Source organism: Rhinatrema bivittatum, chromosome 11, assembly GCF_901001135.1.
Source record: "Rhinatrema bivittatum chromosome 11, aRhiBiv1.1, whole genome shotgun sequence".
Taxonomy (NCBI): Eukaryota; Metazoa; Chordata; class Amphibia; order Gymnophiona; family Rhinatrematidae; genus Rhinatrema; species Rhinatrema bivittatum.
Window position 1 is genome coordinate 76,748,963 of NC_042625.1, and position 17,399 is coordinate 76,766,361.

Here is a 17,399-nt window from a genome sequence, read left to right on the forward strand (position 1 = left end):
ACTGAGCACCACAGGCAGAGATGCACAAGAAAATAACTGAAGCAAATGGCACAAAAAGCACATCCACGGCTGCACTGCCACCCCTATAGATCCCTTCTCCCATACAACTAACATTCCTATACCACCACCCTTACATAAAAAATACTTGTTCCCTGTACGTACCTGGATCAGTCCAGACACCTGGGTTGTGACTCCGCACCAGCAGATGGAGACAGAGCAAAACTTGACGGGCTCCCTACATATAGTAAGGTGCCACCCACAGCCCCTCAGTCTTTCTCTGTCTCCAGAAGATGGGGCAGGTCCACCCACAGTCTCGGTGATCCTTGGTAGTTTTGTGGCTTTGTGTAGTCAGTCAGGGATTTAAAAAAAAAAAAAAAAAAAAAAAGGGAGTTTTTGTCAAGAAAGAAGAAAGAGAAGCTCCCGTCGGGGGAGCCTCCCAGGAGGGTTGGAAGGTCCCGAAGGGGCCATCTCCTCCAGGTCGAGGCCGCTGCTGAGGGTCGAAGACCCGGCCACTGCGGGCAGCAGCGTCGGGGGTGACACCGGGGAGCCCGGTTCACTCACCCCTGGAGCAGAAGACTGCAGTACCTCGGACAGCGGCTGTCCTGGGACGGGGTCTGTGCTAACTGCGTCTCGGGGGGCGAGGGGTCGGCGGCGGTTGCCCGGGGTCGATCGCGGGGTGCCCCTATCGCTGCCGCGCGCCGGCACATCGGAGGCCGCGTCTGTTGATCCGTTCCCGCTTAGCGCGGGAACGGAAGCCATTTTGGTTAGCGTGCGGGAGGCCACGAGGAGGGCGCTTCAAGATGGCGCCCAACCTCCCTCGCTGTCGCCACAGGCTAGGCATTCGGGGGGTGAGGCCCCGGGACCCCGTGGATCAGGAGGCCCGAGTGCTGCGGAGGGCTCCTCCGGATCGGAGGGGTCCTTTTCCAACGATTTCGCGCTGTTATTGCAGAAGTTGGCAAAGTACAGAAAATCGCGGGGAAAGGCTGGAAAGGCTTCAGTGGGCAGGGAAGGCCGCTCCCAGCCCCGGAAGAGGACCGCTCGGACCCGGGGCGCCCGAGGGGCTCCTCGGGAGAAGAGGCCGCCGCGAGGCAACCCGCAGGAGTCGGAGACTGATTCCGCCGCCTCCTCTGGGGAGGACGCGGATCCGGGAGCCCCAGAAGACCCTGAAGGCCCCGAGGACGAGGGGCCAGCCCAGCCGGGAGCCGGCAAGGTGCCGCAAGCGGCAGAGGGAGATGATCCCAAAGTTGTCCGCTTGTTTCGCAGGGAAGAGCTCTCTCCCCTTATCCCGGCTATTCTGGACGAGCTCGGTGTGGAAGCTCCGCCAGTGGAGTCCCGTCAAGGGGCCAAGATGGATCCGGTGTTGTTGGGCCTGGCGGGCCCTTCGCTTGCTTTTCCTTTTCACTTCTCGGCCTCCGATATCTTGTTCCGGGAATGGGATACCCTGGAACTGGGGCTGAAGGTGAGTAAGGCCATGGACAAGCTGTATCCACTCCCAGAGGATGTTCTGGAGCTGCTGCGTCTCCCGCGGGTGGACGCGGCGGTGTCCGCCGTGACGAAGAGGTCCACCATCCCAGTTACGGGTGCTACTGCGCTCAGGGATATCCAGGATAGGAAGCTGGAGGTGCAGTTGAAGAAGGTCTTCGAAGTGTCCGCGCTGGGAGCGCGAGCGGCTATATGTAGCAACTTTGCGCTGCGAGCGGGACTCCGGTGGGCCCAAATGCTGCAAGCAAACGCCGGCCTTTCCGCTGGGGAGGCTTCTCAGGCGGATAACTTGGAAGCGGTGATTGCCTACAGAGCAGATGCGATGTACGATTTACTCAGAACCTCGGCCAGAGCGATGGTGTCGGCGGTCTCTGCTCGTAGTCTCCTCTGGCTGCGCAACTGGGCTGCGGATGGGGCGTCCAACGCCCACCTGGGTTCCTTGCCCTTTAAGGGGAAGCTTCTGTTCGGTAAGCAGTTGGACGATCTGATGCAGTTCCTAAGCGAGAACAAGGCGTTCAAGTTGCCGAAGGATAGGCCCAGGCCCCGGTCGTCTTTTTCCTCGAGGAACCGGTTCCGGATCAACCGACGCCAAAGACCGCAGAGGTCGACGGGGTCGGCCCAGGCCTACCGGTCTGGATCAACTAGATCGTCCTCCTGGTCTTAGTCCTTTCGAGGGAAGAAGTTCAACAGAACCGGTGGACCCTCGTCCGGCTCGGGGTCCAAGCCGGCCCAATGAAACGAGAAGGGTCCATTCCTCGTTACCTCCTACCCTCGTACCAAACGTGGGTGCGAGGCTCACATTGTTTTACGAGGAGTGGACCAAAATAACTTCCGACCAGTGGGTCCTCGGCGTGATAAGAGACGGTTACGCGTTAGATTTTGTTCGGCTCCCGGGGGACAAGTTCCTCGTCTCTCCCTGCAAGGCCATTATCAAGCGCGCCGCTGTCAGGACCACCCTTCGGTGGTTGGAAGATCTGGGCGCCATTACCCCTGTTCCTCCGCGTCAGCGGGGCGCGGGAAGGTACTCCATTTACTTCGTGGTTCCAAAGAAGGACGGAGCGTTCCGGCCCATTCTCGACCTCAAGGGCGTCAACCGGTGCCTACGCGTACCGCGGTTCAAGATGGAGACTATCCGCTCGGTCGTGGCCGCGGTTCGTCCGGGCGAGTTCCTTGCTTCTCTGGACCTTACGGAGGCGTACCTCCATTTCGGAATCCAGCCGGCGTATCACAGGTACTTGAGGTTCTGCATCCTGGGACGTCATTATCAGTTAAGGGCTCTTCCCTTTGGTCTCGCCACGGCTCCACGCACCTTCACCAAGGTTATGGTGGTGGTGGCTGCCCAGCTCCGGAGGGAAGGGCTTCTGGTGCACCCTTACCTGGACGATTGGCTCATCCGGGCCAAGTCAGAGGCCGAGTGTCGACAGGCGATTGCCAGGGTCCTACAGCTCTTGCGGTCCCTCGGCTGGGTGGTCAACCTGGCCAAGAGTCATCTTCAGCCTACGCAGCGGTTGGAGTACCTGGGAGCCCTGTTCGACACCGAGAGGGCCCGGGTGTCTCTGACTCAGGAGAGAGTGGTCAAGCTCCAGCGTCAGGTCCGACACCTTTTGGCCATGCGGTGCCCGCTGGTTTGCGATTACCTGATGGTTTTAGGTTCCATGGCATCGACCCTCGCCCTGGTCCCCTGGGCATTCGCTCACCTGCGACTGTTACAATCAGCGTTACTTTCCCGCTGGAAGCCGGTTTCGGAAGAGTTTCATCGTCCGTTGCCCCTCACGGTCCGTGCCAGGGCCAGTCTGCAATGGTGGCTCTTCCCCGACCACCTGACGTGCGGGGTGTCCCTGCTCATCCCCACTTGGACGGTGGTGATGACGGATGCCAGTCTTTCCGGTTGGGGGGCGGTCTGTGGAGGCCGCTCGGTACAGGGCAGTGGTCGAGCCAGCAGTCACTGTGGTCCATCAACCGCTTAGAGACCAGGGCGGTATCGTTAGCGTTACAAGCCTTCCTCCCGTGGATTCGGGGCCAGGCGGTCCGGGTTCTCTCGGACAACGTGACCACAGTGGCCTATATCAATCGCCAGGGAGGCACGAGGAGCCAGCAAGTGGCGGAGGAAGCCAGTCACTTAATGAACTGGGCGGAGCAACACCTCAGCAGTATAGCGGCTTCTCACATCGCAGGAGTAGACAACATTCAAGCGGACTTCCTCAGCCGACATCGGCTGGATCCAGGGGAATGGGAGTTACCGGAGGTAGCGTATCGCCTCATCTGTGCCAGGTGGGGACTGCCACGCCTGGATCTGATGGCCACCGCTCTCAACTCAAAGACTCCACGGTTCTTCAGCCGTCTGAGGGAGCGGGGCGCAGAAGGAGTCGATGCACTGGTGCTTCCCTGGCCCACGGACGTGTTACTGTATGTATTCCCTCCGTGGCCCCTGATAGGCAAGGTTCTTCGACGAATCGAGTTGCATCCGGCGGAAGTGATCTTGGTGGCGCCAGAGTGGCCAAGGCGCCTGTGGTTCGCGGACCTCATTCAGTTGGCGGCGGAGCCTCCAATTCGATTTCACGGAGACGCGGCCCTCCTTCGACAGGGGCCCGTCTGTTTGGAGGATGCGGATCACTTTTGTCTCGCGGCCTGGCTTTTGAAAGGGCGCGCTTGAGGACTAAGGGGTACTCCGAGGCAGTGATTGCTACTTTGTTAAGGGCTCGGAAACAGTCTACGTCCTTGACTTATATGCGGGTGTGGACTGTTTTTGAGGACTGGTGTAGTACTCACGCGGTGGATCCTATACGGCCTACTGTGCCGGGGGTTCTCACTTTTCTCCAAGAGGGCCTCTCGAAGGGGCTGTCCTGGAGTACCCTGAAGGTCCAGATAGCGGCGCTTGGTTGTCTTAGAGGTAAGGTCCAAGGGGTGTCCTTGGCTTGTCATCCGGATGTGGTTCGTTTTCTTCGTGGGGCTAAGCATTTACGCCCTCCTGTACGGAATCCTTGTCCGTCTTGGAATTTAAATTGCGTGCTATCTGCTCTCTGTGGTGCGCCGTTTGAACCAATCAAGCGGGCGACTCTGAAGGATCTTACTTTGAAGACGGTGTTTCTGGTCGCCATTACGTCTGCTCGTCGGGTCTCGGAGTTCCAGGCTTTGTCTTGTAGGGGACCGTTTTTGCGTTTTTCGGAGACCGGGGTCTCCCTGCGGACTGTTCCGTCGTTCTTGCCCAAGGTGGTGTCCTCTTTTCATTTGAATCAGTCTGTGGACCTTCCGGGATTTTCGGTCATGGATCGGATGGACAAGGGGTCGGCGGAGTTACGGAAACTTGATGTTCGGAGGATTCTAATTCGTTATCTGGAGGTTACGAATCCTTTTCGGGTTTCTGACCATCTGTTTGTTCTCTGCTTCGGGCCTCGCAGGGGGTCTGTGGCTTCGCGGGCCACGATTGCGCGATGGCTCAAGGAGGCGATTAGTTTGGCGTATCTTCTGCGGTGTAAGTTGGCACCGGGGGGCCTTCGTGCCCATTCTACTCGGGCGCAAGCCACGTCCTGGGCGGAGGTTTCTCGGGTGTCCCCGCAGGAGATCTGCAGAGCGGCGACGTGGAAGTCGTTGCATACTTTTACTAGGCATTACAGACTTGATGTCCAGGCTGCTGAGTCTCAGAGGTTTGGGGCGAGTGTTCTCCGAGCGGGACTCTCTGCTTCTCACCCTCGGTAGCTTAGCTCTGGTACATCCCAGGTGTCTGGACTGATCCGGGTACATACAGGGAAAGGAAAATTAGTTCTTACCTGATAATTTTCGTTCCTGTAGTACCACGGATCAGTCCAGGCTCCCGCCCGTCTGTTCTGATTGCGATGAAGAGTGAGAGAGTCCGCTCGTTTCTGATATTCAGGCTGCATTGTTTCGAGTTTTTCTCTTGGCGTAAGGACGTTTTCCTCTGGTGCTGATGCTTTCTGTTTTCAGCCAGGGCTGTGTTTTTTGAATTGGCTTAATTTTAGAGTTTCTAGTTAGTTAGTCGGGCACTTGTTTTGCTTTGACAGTTCGTTCGACTGAGGGGCTGTGGGTGGCACCTTACTATATGTAGGGAGCCCGTCAAGTTTTGCTCTGTCTCCATCTGCTGGTGCGGAGTCACAACCCAGGTGTCTGGACTGATTCGTGGTACTACAGGAACGAAAATTATCAGGTAAGAACTAATTTTCCTTTCCTAACTGTGGGAAGTATGAAAATACACTTTTCCCTCTCAGGAGGACTGGAAATGCACGCCGTTAATATCAAACCCTTCCATTAACCGAGTGAAGATTAATTTAACAGTGGTTAAAGAGGATTGGTAAGTATAGCTTTCAGAAATGTTTGGGCTTATAAAAGTTTGGTGAAAGGTGAAATTAAGGGATATATTCTTTAGAGTTTGTGTGTGTCTAAGGTAATAAGCAATCCAGAGATAGTTAATTCTGATGTCTGTCTTTCCCACCCACTCAACACTTGCTTTTTAGGCACAAGACACTTTCTCATTAAAAATCAATCAGGGTCTTATCTAAATCATACTATTGTACCAGCCCTTATTGAAAGTTTAATCATCCCCTTGTAGGACACTAGCTGATTAATTACTAAATTCACCTGTAAATTTAAAGTACTCTCATTCCAACTCCCTTAGTATCCTAAACTTAACTAGGAATTCAATAACACTAAGATGAAGGCAGCAGTCCAGCAGCAAGAGGGGGGCTTTCCAGTCTTTTGCATTGAGTGTCACATGTATGATTTTTTACCTGCCGGTGAGAGATTGTATGTGTACACTCGGTGCAAAGAGCTCCTGGCTCTCAGGGAACGAGTCCGATCTCTGGAGGCTAGAGTAGCAGACTTGGAGGAGCTGAGGCAGACAGAGAGGTATAGTGAAGAGACCTTCAGGGACATAGTAGCCAAGTCCCAAATCCAGTCTGGCAGCCCCAGTGCTGCCTTGGATCAGAAAGGACTCCCAGTAGGAGAACATCACCCTGGTGTAGCAGGAAGTGATCCTGTAGCAAGGACCTGCTCTCCAGGTGAGGTATTGTCCTCTCGCACTGAGGACAAGTCTCCCAGGGCTACTGCCCAGGAGGGAAGGGTTAGGCCGGCCATCATAGTTGGTGATTCGATTATTAGAAATGTAGATAGCAGGGTGGCTGGTGGACGTGAGGACCGCCTGGTAACTTGCCTGCCTGGTGTGAAGGTGGCAGACCTCACACGTCACCTAGATAGGATTATAGACAGTGCTGGGGAGGAGCCGGCTGTCGTGGTACAGGTGGGAGAGAGGTTCTGGAAGCCAAATTTAGGATTGTAGGTAGGAAGCTGAAATCCAGAACCTCCTGGGTGGCATTCTCTGAAATGCTTCCTGTTCCACGTGCAGGTCCCCAGAGGCAGGCAGAGCTCCAGAGTTTCAATGCATGGATGAGACGATGGTGCAGGGAAGAGGGATTCAGCTTTGTAAGGAACTGGGGAAACTTTTGGGGAAAGGGGAGACTTTTCCGAAAGGATGGGCTCCACCTTAACCAGAGTGGAACCAAGCTGCTGACACTAACTTTCAGAAAGGAGATAGAGCAGCTTTTAAACTAGAACAAGGGGGAAAGCCGACAGTCACTCAGCAGTGCATGGTTCAGAGAAATGTATCCTTGAAGGATACTAATGAAACAGGAGAGTAAGGGCATCCCAACAGAGAGGTTCCATTAAAAGCAAAACATAGTCCATATGCCTATATGTAAAAATCACCAAAGCTAACGATTTCCGAATTATCCCAAACAACTGAAAAGCAGGTTGTTAAAACAAACAAAAAACACACTTTGAAATGTCTGTATGCCAATGCCAGAAGTCTAAGAAGTAAGATGGGAGAATTAGAGCGTATAGCAGCAAATGAGATTGACATAATTGGCATCACAGAGAATTGGTGGAAGGAGGATAACCAATGGGACAGTGCTATATCAGGGTACAAATTATATCGCAATGATAGGGAGGATCAACTTGGTGGGGGTGTGGCACTTGATGTCCGGGAGGGTATAGAGTAGAACAGGATAAAGATCATACAAGAGACTAAATGCTCAGTAGAATCTATATGGGTAGAAATCCCATGTGTGTTGGGTAAGAGTATAGTGATAGGAGTATACTACCGTCCACCTGGACAAAATGGGCAGACAGGTGATGAAATGCTAAGAGAAATCAGGGACGCAAACCAATTTAGCAGTGCACTAATAATGGGAGATTTCAATTACCCCAATATTGACTGGGTAAATGTAACATCAGGACTTGCTAGAGACAAAGTTCCTGGATGTAATAAATGACTGCTTCATGGAGCAATTGGTTCAGGAACCAACAAGAGAGGGAGCTATTTTAGATTTAATTCTTAGTGGAATGCAGGATTTGGTGAGAGAGGTAACGGTGGTGGGGCCACTTGGCAACAGTGATCATAACATGATCAAATTTAAACTAATAACTGGAAGGGGGACAATAAGTAAATCTGCAGCTCTAACACTAAATTTTCAAAAGGGAAACTTTGATAAAATGAGGAAAATAGTTAGAAAAAAACTGAAAGGTGCAGCTGCAAAGGTTAAAAGTGTTCAACAGGCTTGGACATTGTTTAAAAATATAATCCTAGAGGCACAGTCCATATGTATTCCATGCATTAAGAAAGGTGGAAGGAAGGCAAAACGATTACCGTCATGGTTAAAAGGTGAGGTGAAAGAAGCTATTTTAGCCAAAAAAAAATCCTTCAAAAATTGGAAGGATCCATCTGAAGAAAATAGGATAAAACAAAAGCATTGTCAAGTTAAGTGTAAAACATTGATAAGACAGGCGAAGAGAGAATTTGAAATGAAGTTGACCATAGAGGCAAAAACTCATAATAAAAACTTTTTAAAATATATCCAAAGCAAGAAACCTGTGAGGGACTCGGTTGGACCATTAGATGACTGAGGGGTTAAAAGGGGCTCTTAGGGAAGATAAGGCCATTGCAGAAAGACTAAATGAATTCTTTGCCTCCGTGTTTACTAATGAGGATGTTGGGGAGATACCGGTTCCGGAGATGGTTTTCAGGGATGATGAGTCAGACGAACTGAATGAAATCACTGTGAACCTGGAAGATGATGTAGGCCAGATTGAGAAACTAAAGAGTAGCAAATCACCTGGACCGGATGGTATGCATCCTAGGGTACTGAAGGAACTCAAAAATGAAATTTCTGATCTATTAGTTCAAATTTGTAACCTATCATTAAAATCATCCATTGTACCTGAAGACTGGACGGTGGCCAATGTAACCCCAATATTTAAAAAAGGCTCCAAGGGCGATCCGGGTAACTATAGACCAGTAAGCCTGACTTCAGTACTGGAAAAAATAGTGGAAACTATTCTCAAGATCAAAATCGTAGAGCATAGAGAAAGACATGATTTAATGGAACACAGTCAACATGGATTTACCCAAGGGAAGTCTTGCCTAACAAATCTGCTTCATTTTTTTGAAGGGGTTAATAAACATGTGGATAAAGGTGAACTGGTAGATGTAATGTATTTAGATTTTCAGAAGGCATTTGACAAAGTACCTCATGAGAGGCTTCAACGAAAACTAAAAAGTCATGGGATAGGAGGCGATGTCCTTTCATGGATTACAAACTGGTTAAAAGACAGGAAACAGAGAGTAGGATTAAATGGTCAATTTTCTCAGTGGAAAAGGGTAAACAGTGGAGTGCCTCAGGGATCTGTACTTGGACCGGTGCTTTATATATATATCTGGAAAGGAATACGAGTGAGGTTATCAAATTTGCGGATGATACAAAATTATTCAGAGTAGTTAAATCACAAGCAGACTGTGTTACATTACAGGAGGACCTTGCAAGGCTGGAAGATTGGGCATCCAAATTTATTTATTTATTATTTTTATATACCGACATTAATCTCAATTGAGATATCACACCGCTTTACATTCAGGTACTGTAGGTATTTCTCTATCCCCAGAGGGCTAACAATCTAAGTTTTTGTACCTGAGGCAATGTAGGGTAAAGTGACTTGCCCAAGGTCACAAGGAGCGACAGCAGGACTTGAACCTTGGTCTCCTGGTTCATAGTCCACTGCTCTAACCACTAGGCTATTCCTCCTCCCACATGGCAGATGAAATTTAATGTGGACAAGTGCAAGATGTTGCATATAGGGAAAAATAACCCTTGCTGTAGTTAAGGAAAATTAGTTCTTACCTGTTAATTTTCATTCCTGTAGTACCACGGATCAGTCCAGACCGTGGGTTGAGCCTCCTGTCCAGCAGATGGAGACAGACCAAAACTGAAAGGGTATCCTATATCAGGACAGAGCCTACCCTGCAGCCCTTCAGTATAACAATTGTCAAAGCAGAAAAACAACAAACTTAAACAGGATCAAGCAAGTAACCAAAAAGCTCAATTGAGCAACTCAATAACAGTGTAGAGAACATGGTAGAACTAAGCGCTCTTGCATATACTTGGTTCACAACAACCAGGACTTCCACTGTAATCGTCCGGTGTTCAATAGAAAATGAAATATTGACTTCTGAGAATCTGCAATAACAAGCTTCGAGTGGACAGTAAGAAATGAAAAAACAGGGAAGGGTGTCTAGACTGATCCGTGGTACTAACAGGTAATTAACAGGTAAGAACTAATTTTCCTTTCCCTGTACGGACCCGGATCAGTCCAGACCGTGGGATGTACCAAAGCTTCCCTAAACCGGGTGGGACTGAGACAGTCCCGCTCAAAGCACTTGCCGGCCAAAGGACCCAAAAACCAGCACTTGCACATCCAAGCGGTAGTGTCGAGCAAAAGTATGCAGAGACGTCCATGTAGCTCCCCTGAAAATTCCTTGCGGAGAAACAGATTGGCTCTCCACCCAGGAAGTAGCTTGAACGCAACGAATGAGCCTTTAGGCCCTCAGGAACCGCCCGATCTTGACAAATATAGGCCGAGGTAATCGCCTCCTTCAACCACCGCTCGATAGTCTTAGAAGCCGGTTTGCTCCGATTAGGACCACTCCAGAGGACAAAAAGATGGTCCGAGACCCGAAAGTCATTGGTGACCTGGAGATATCAGAGTAGAACTCGTTTGACATCAAGTCTGCGAAGGTCGCCTCCGGCGGTACCCGCAATCTCCTCTGGGCAGAATGCTGGAAGCTCCACCGACTGGTTGACATGGAAAGTGGAGACAACCTTCGGCAGAAAGGAAGGCACCGTCTTGAGAGAAACTCCTGAATCAGAAAAACGCAAAAAAGGTTCCCGACAGGACAATGCTTGAATCACGGGAACACGTCGAGCAGAAGAAAGAGAGACTTAGAAAAAAAAAAACTGTCTTGAGCGTGAGGTCCTTTACCGTAGACCAACGGAGAGGCTCGAAAGGGGCCACACAGAGAGCCCGGGGGACAAGATTAAGACTCCACGAGGGGCAAGTAGAACGAGCGGGTGGTCGCAGATGCTTGACTCCCTTCAAGAAACGAACCATGTCCGGGTGGCCCGCCAAGGGATGACCCTCGACCCGTCCAAGGAGAGAGCCAAGAGCGGAAACTTGCACGCGCAGGGAACTGAAGGAAAAGCTCTTGGAAAGTTCCTTCTGTAGAAAAGAAAGAACCAAAGAGACTGGAGCTGAGCATGCCAAGACACTCGACTCCGCACAAACAGTCTCAAAAGCCTTCCCGACACGACCGTAAACCAGGGAAGTCGACTGTTTCTGAGCTTGCAGCAAAGTGGAGATAACCTCCTCCTTATAGCCTTTACGCCTCAGGCGTCTCAGTTCAAAAACCAGGCCGCTAGACAAAAGCGATCAGCCTGGTCAAAAAATACGGGCCTCTGCTGAAGCAGATGAGGAAGATGGCCTAGCTGGAAAGGTCCGTCCGTTGCCAGGTTGATGAAATCCGCGAACCATGGTCTGCGAGACCATTCGGGAGCTACCAGGATTACTGGCCCTCAGTGGAGTTCTATTCTTCGGAGAACTTTTCCAACCAGAGGCCACTGAGGGAACACGTACAGAAGAATGTCCGCAGGCCAGGGAAGAGCCAGAGCATCCACTTCCTCCGAGCTGTGCTCTCTCCAGCAGCTGAAGAACTGGTTGGCCTTTGCATTGCGCAAGGTCGCCATGAGGTCCAGGTGAGAGGGACCCCACCTGTCGACGATCAGAGCCATGGCTGCTTCTGAGAGTTCCCACTCCCCCGAATCGAGAGACTGACGACTAAGAAAATCGGCCTGTACATTCTCCTTGCCCACTAAGTGGGAGGCCGCCAGGCACTCCAAATGCTGTTCCGCCCAGTCGAAGAGATGGCTGGCTTCCAGGGCCACAAGACGACTGCCTCCCTGACGGTTGATATAAGCCACGGTGATGTAGTTGTCGGAAAGAATTTGTACCGCTTTGCCGCGTATCAGGGGCAGGAACTCTTGCAGAGCCAGACGCACCGCTCGGGCCTCCAACCGATTGATGTGCCAACGAGACTGAACCGGAGACCAGATCCCCTGGCTGGACTGGGACGGGCAGACTGCACCCCAGCCCGAGAGACTGGCGTCTGTAGTTACTATCGTCCACTGTGGGGATTGAAGAGGCATTCCCCGGAGCAGGTGAGGAAGCGAAAGCCACCACTGCAAGGCTGCGATGGTAGAGGCCAAAACCGGGAGAACTACGTGAAACTGTTCCGACACTGGCTGCCAATGGGATAGCAAAGCTCTCTGTAACAGTCGCATATGAGCAAATGCCCAGGGGATGAGATCGATGGTGGAAGCCATCGAGCCCAAGATCTGAAGGTAGTCCCAGGCGGTCGGAAGAGGCAGCGAGAGCAGATTCCGAACCTGGTCGATCAACTTGAGAGCCCACGCCCGAGGTAGGAACACCTTGCCTATCCGAGTGTCGAAGTGGGCTCCCAGGAACTCAAACACCTGGGAAGGCTGAAGATTGCTTTTGAGAAAATTCACTATCCAGCCGAGAGATGCAAGGAGAGCTAGAACCTGATCCACCGCCTGTCTGCATAGAGTCTCCAACTTGGCCCTTACGAGCCAGTTGTCCAGATAGGGGTGGACTAGGACTCCTGCACAGCTGAGGGCCGCCACCACCACCATGACCTTAGTAAAGGTTCGTGGTGAGGCCAAAAGGCAGCGCCCGAAACTGAAAGTCCCAGTTGAGGATGTGGAAGCAAAGATACTTCTAGTAATCACGGTGAATCGGAATGTGGAAGTAGGCCTCTGTCAAATTGAGATAAGCGAGGAACTCGCCGGGGTGAATGGCCGCTATGACCGCTCTCAAGATTTCCATGCGAAAATGTGGGATCTTGAAGGCTCCGGTTGACCCTCTTGAGGTCTAAGATCGGCCGAAAAGCCCCGTCCTTCTTGGGGACCACGAAGTAAATAGAATACTGGCCTGCGCTGAGCTCCTCCTTCGGAACTGGGACAACTGCACCCAGACTCAGAAGCCTGGTGAGGGTTTGCTCCACCGCCTCCCGCTTGAGACGACTGCATGGGGAGAATAGAGGTAGATCGCGAACAAATTCTAAGACGTAACTGTCTCAGGCAATGTCGAGGACCCACTGGTCCGACGTCATTTTGACCCATTCCTCGAAAAACAGGGAGACACAACCGCCCAGAAAGGGAACCGAGGAATGGGTCAACCGAACTTCATTGTGTGGCAGGCTTTGGGGTGGCATGCCGAGACTGTCCCTTACGGAAGGAGCGACGCCCACAAAAAGGCTGAGACCAAGCTTGAGACCAGGAAGAATAACCTCTAGAGGAGCCACCTTGTCCGCGGGACGTATATCTCCACTGACCCCAGACGCGAGGACAGGAGGGCGTAAAGGATCGAGCTTGTTTCGGACGGTCCTCCGGTAGCTTATGAACCTTGTTTCCCCCCAAGGAATTAATAAGCTGCTCAAGGTCCTCTCCAAAAAGCAGCTTACCTTTGAAGGGCAACGTGCCCAGCCATGCCTTGGAGGACGGGTCGGCGGACCAATTGTGCAGCCAGAGTCGTCTAGCGGAGACCGACGAGACCATCGCCTTCTCCTGGACGCGGAGGAGGTCGTAGAGCGCATCAGCCCCATATGCTATGACGCCTTCCAAACATTCAGCCTGCTCCACCTCTGCAGATGGGAGGTCCTGGATGCCGAGTAATTGTTGAACCCACCTAAGACCTGCCCGCTGCATGAGACTGCTGCAGATAGTCGCCCAGATTCCCAAGGCCAAGACCTCAAAGATACGCTTCAGATGGGCTTCGAGCTTACAATCCTGTCCGTCCTTCAAAGCCGTCGATCCCACCACAGGGATAGTAGTGTGCTTGGTGACCGCTGAAACGGAAGAGTCCACGGTGGGAATTTTCAACATGTCCAAGCATTCCTCCGGGAGGGGATAGAGCTTGTCCATAGCTCGCCCCACCCGGAGTCCCGCTTTGGGAGCCTCCCATTCCCGCAGGAGCAACAACTTATGCATAGGATGAAAGGGAAAAGCGCTTGCCGGAGCCCTGAGTCCCGCCAGGACTGGGTCCATATCCTTGGGCAAAGAGGCCGTACGCGTGTCCGCAGGGGGCCCCTCCAACCCCAGCTCCTGAAGGACAAAGGGATGAGGGGCTCCAACTCCTCCATTTGAAACATGCGGACGACTCTGGGATCATCCCCCTCCAGGGGTGGGAGCTCGCTTGCCAAATCCGCCGTGGGATCGGGTCTGGAAGAATTGGGGCCACCAGGGGTCAGGAATAGGGGCCACCCCCGGGACCAACCGCACCCTAACAGACCCCTGAGACAGGGAGAGCGGGCTTCGGTGTCAGGCATGGGATTTTCTGCGGGGGGGTGGGGGCTGGGGTAGGGTCCTCCTCCTGCAAGCTGGCCAAATATGATTTATGCAGGACAAAATCGGAAGAAAATGGGACCTGGATTTCCCAGGGGGGGGTGGAGGGGGGAGGCGGGGAGGGTAGGGACCTCATCCTGGGGGGGCTCGGGGCTTAAATCGGGGGGCAACGCCCTTAAATTTTGCTCCCCAGCCAGCTCCGAATTGGGAGCTGCCAAAATCCCCAAGATGGCCACCGTTCCTACGGTCTGGCGACCCAGGAATGGCCTGGCCATTGTCTGTGATTCCGTCCCTGGGGTAAATTTGCTTGCCCTGCCGAGGAGGGGCCTTCCTCACCCGGCAGAGCAGAGCCCCTCACGCGATAGTCGCAACGAGGGCTCCCCACAGGCTACGCAGGCTTTTGGCCATGGCATCCTCAGTGAAGAGGAGCCGCGAGCTGAAGAAAAAAAAGCAGCTGAAAGCTAAAAATAGCTGACTGACAGCTCTGCCGGCAGGAGCGGAGGCAGGGGAGTGAAGCCTGCACGCTCCTCTGTATATGGCTGCCGGTAGACAAAATTTACTTAATTATTTATTTATTTATTTTTTTAAGGATCCAACCTGAGAGCAAAAGAAAGCAATGGAGCACTAAGCTCCCTAGGCAGCCAGAGGGGGGGAGACGAAAGACTGGACCACCAGCCTCTGTCCCCACACCAGGAAGCAAACACAGACTTAGGCTATGCCCCGCACAAGGGGCGAAGCCCCCCTAAGTCCGGCAAGAGCCAGAAGACGGGACTGTCTCCTGCAAATCAATTAAACTGAAAAGGTCTTTTAATTTTTTTCCAATTTTTTTTTTTAATTGAAAATCCTACAAGATTCCCTAAGGAAATAAGTACTTGCTTGATCCAAAAGGAAGAAAGGCTGACTAGCCCAAATCAGGAGACCGCAGGGTGAGCTGATCCATCTGCTGGAGACAGACAAATACTGAAGGGCTGCAGGATAGGCTCTGTCCCGATATAGGATACCCTTTCAGTTTTGGTCTGTCTCCATCTGCTGGACAGGAACCTCAACCCACGGTCTGGACTGATCCGGGTACGTACAGGGAACGTGATGTTAGGTTCCATACTAGGAACTACCACCCAGGAAAAAGATCTAGGCATCATAGTGGATATTTTAAAATCACTGGCTCAGTGTGCTGCGGCAGTCAAAAAAGCAAACAATGTTAGGAATTATTAGGAAGGGAATGGTTAATAAAACAGAAAATGTCATAATGCCTCTATCGCTCCATGGTGAGACCACACCTTGAATACTGTGTACACTTCTGGTTTCTGCATCTCAAAAATATAGATGCACTGGAGAAGGTACACAGAAGGGTGACCAAAATGATAAAGGAAAGCCTATGAGGAAAGGCTGAAGATGTTAGGGATGTTCAGCTTGGAGAAGAGACCTCTGAGGGGGGATTTGATAGAGGTCTTTAAGATCATGAGAGGACTTGAACAAGAAGATGTGATTCGGTTATTTACACTTTTGAATAATAGAAGGACTAGGGGGCATTCCATGACTTTAGCAAGTAGCACATTTAAGACTAATCGGAGAAAATTATTTTTCACTCAACGCACAATAAAGCTCTGGAATTTGTTGCCAGAGGATGGGGTTAGTGCAGGTGGGTTAAAAAAAAAAAGGTTTGGATAAGTTCTTGGAGGAGAAGTCCATTAACTGCTATTAATCAAGTTTACTTAGGGAATAGCCACTGCTATTAATTGCATCAGTAGCATGGGATCTTCTTAGTGTTTGGGTACTTGCTCGGATCTTGTGGCCTGGTTTGGCCTCTGTTGGAAACAGGATGCTGGGCTTGATGGACCCTTGGTCTGACCCAGCATGGCAATTTCTTATGTTCTTATAAGACAGTGAACAAATAAATGATTCAGCGAAACAAAGTCTTTACTATATCATTTGCAAATGGATGCCAACAGAGCCAACACACGCATGTGCTACCAATGCTGGCATAAGCTTGCTATTAAAATACAGGGGTTTATATACCCAATTTAGTTGCTTTTTTTTTGCCTTGCGGTTAACTTGTTCTTCTGTGTCCTGGTACATTTCTGGGGGGAGGACTGCTCTCTCTACTTCCCTCAGTCTAGCAACTTGCACCTGTTTCCTCTGGAACAAGAGAAAAGGGGGGGGGGGGGTATGGGGACTGCTTTCAACATTTTCTCTCTTAATGTCTCTTAATATCATTGCTTACAGTTTCACAGAAGCTGTACTGACAATTATGCACTTTGGCTCATTACTTAGGCTCCTATCATGGTCTTAATGACAAGGGGGTTTTACTCAGGTCTTGTGTTTCCATAAGAGGGGATTCTGGAGAATGTGGTTTTAATACTGTTATCTTTCTGTTATAATGAAGCCTTCTGTTTAGCCGGTTTCCAGCAGTTTTTGCGCAGCTTAAGTTCCCCTTTTTCTGCAATGACTGTGTCAGCCAGATTCTAACAGTTTCTAACAAAGATTATGTTTATACTTATAACTTCTATATAAAAGGTTACAATTTTCACTGTTCTTTAGCTCTATCTACTATGTTTTAGCAAAGCTTTGAGTATAATCCTAGCAGTCAAACTAACTCTAGGCATATGGCAGCCTAGAGTAGGCCACACAAGGCATTTCATATTCATCATTATTAATGTAATAGCAACATTCAAATTCCATTTTACACTAACACACGCATTTCTGTCAGACAAGAAAAAATAAATGTAATTCGCTTTGAAGTGGCTGAAAGACACAAATCAAATAAATGACAGCTTAATTCACCCCTTTCCCCACATACAACATACACATGTGCCCCACACGCTCTACACCCACCTCAGACAGAAAACATCTCTCTCAATTCACTCCTCTCCCCCCCCAATACACACATTCCAAACATACCTCCCCACCCTATCCAACTTACACACAAGCCCCACTACCATCTTAATATTCCTTGTTGTAAGGAAGCCTTTTTAGTCTATCACAGTCCTTTTTTGTGCTCCTTTCCAGCCCGGTGGAATTCACATCCAGAGATTACAGCTGGAAGATCGGATTTGAAATTCAGGTGGCAGCTGAAAGTGCATTTGTATAATTTATTTCCTGATTTTTCTTAAATTTAAGTTACCAGGTTATAGCACTATTTCCTGCTGTGATGGAAGAACT

The 17,399-nt window shown here is 50.8% G+C and overlaps 1 protein-coding gene across 2 annotated transcripts in view; it reads left to right on the forward strand.

Annotated features, from left to right (window-relative positions):
- LOC115073042 (40S ribosomal protein S5-like) overlaps nt 1–17,365 on the forward strand; it is a 39,117-nt gene extending 21,752 nt beyond the window's left edge. Inside the window, exon 5 of one of the 2 annotated variants that reach the window (XM_029571175.1) lies at nt 17,247–17,365. In XM_029571175.1, coding sequence (XP_029427035.1) covers nt 17,247–17,350 — 104 coding nt within the window. In that variant the 3' untranslated portion in view covers nt 17,351–17,365. The remainder of the gene's footprint in view (nt 1–17,246) is intronic. The other variant, XM_029571177.1, reaches the window with a different exon arrangement.
- The last annotated feature ends 34 nt before the right edge of the window (nt 17,366–17,399 follow it).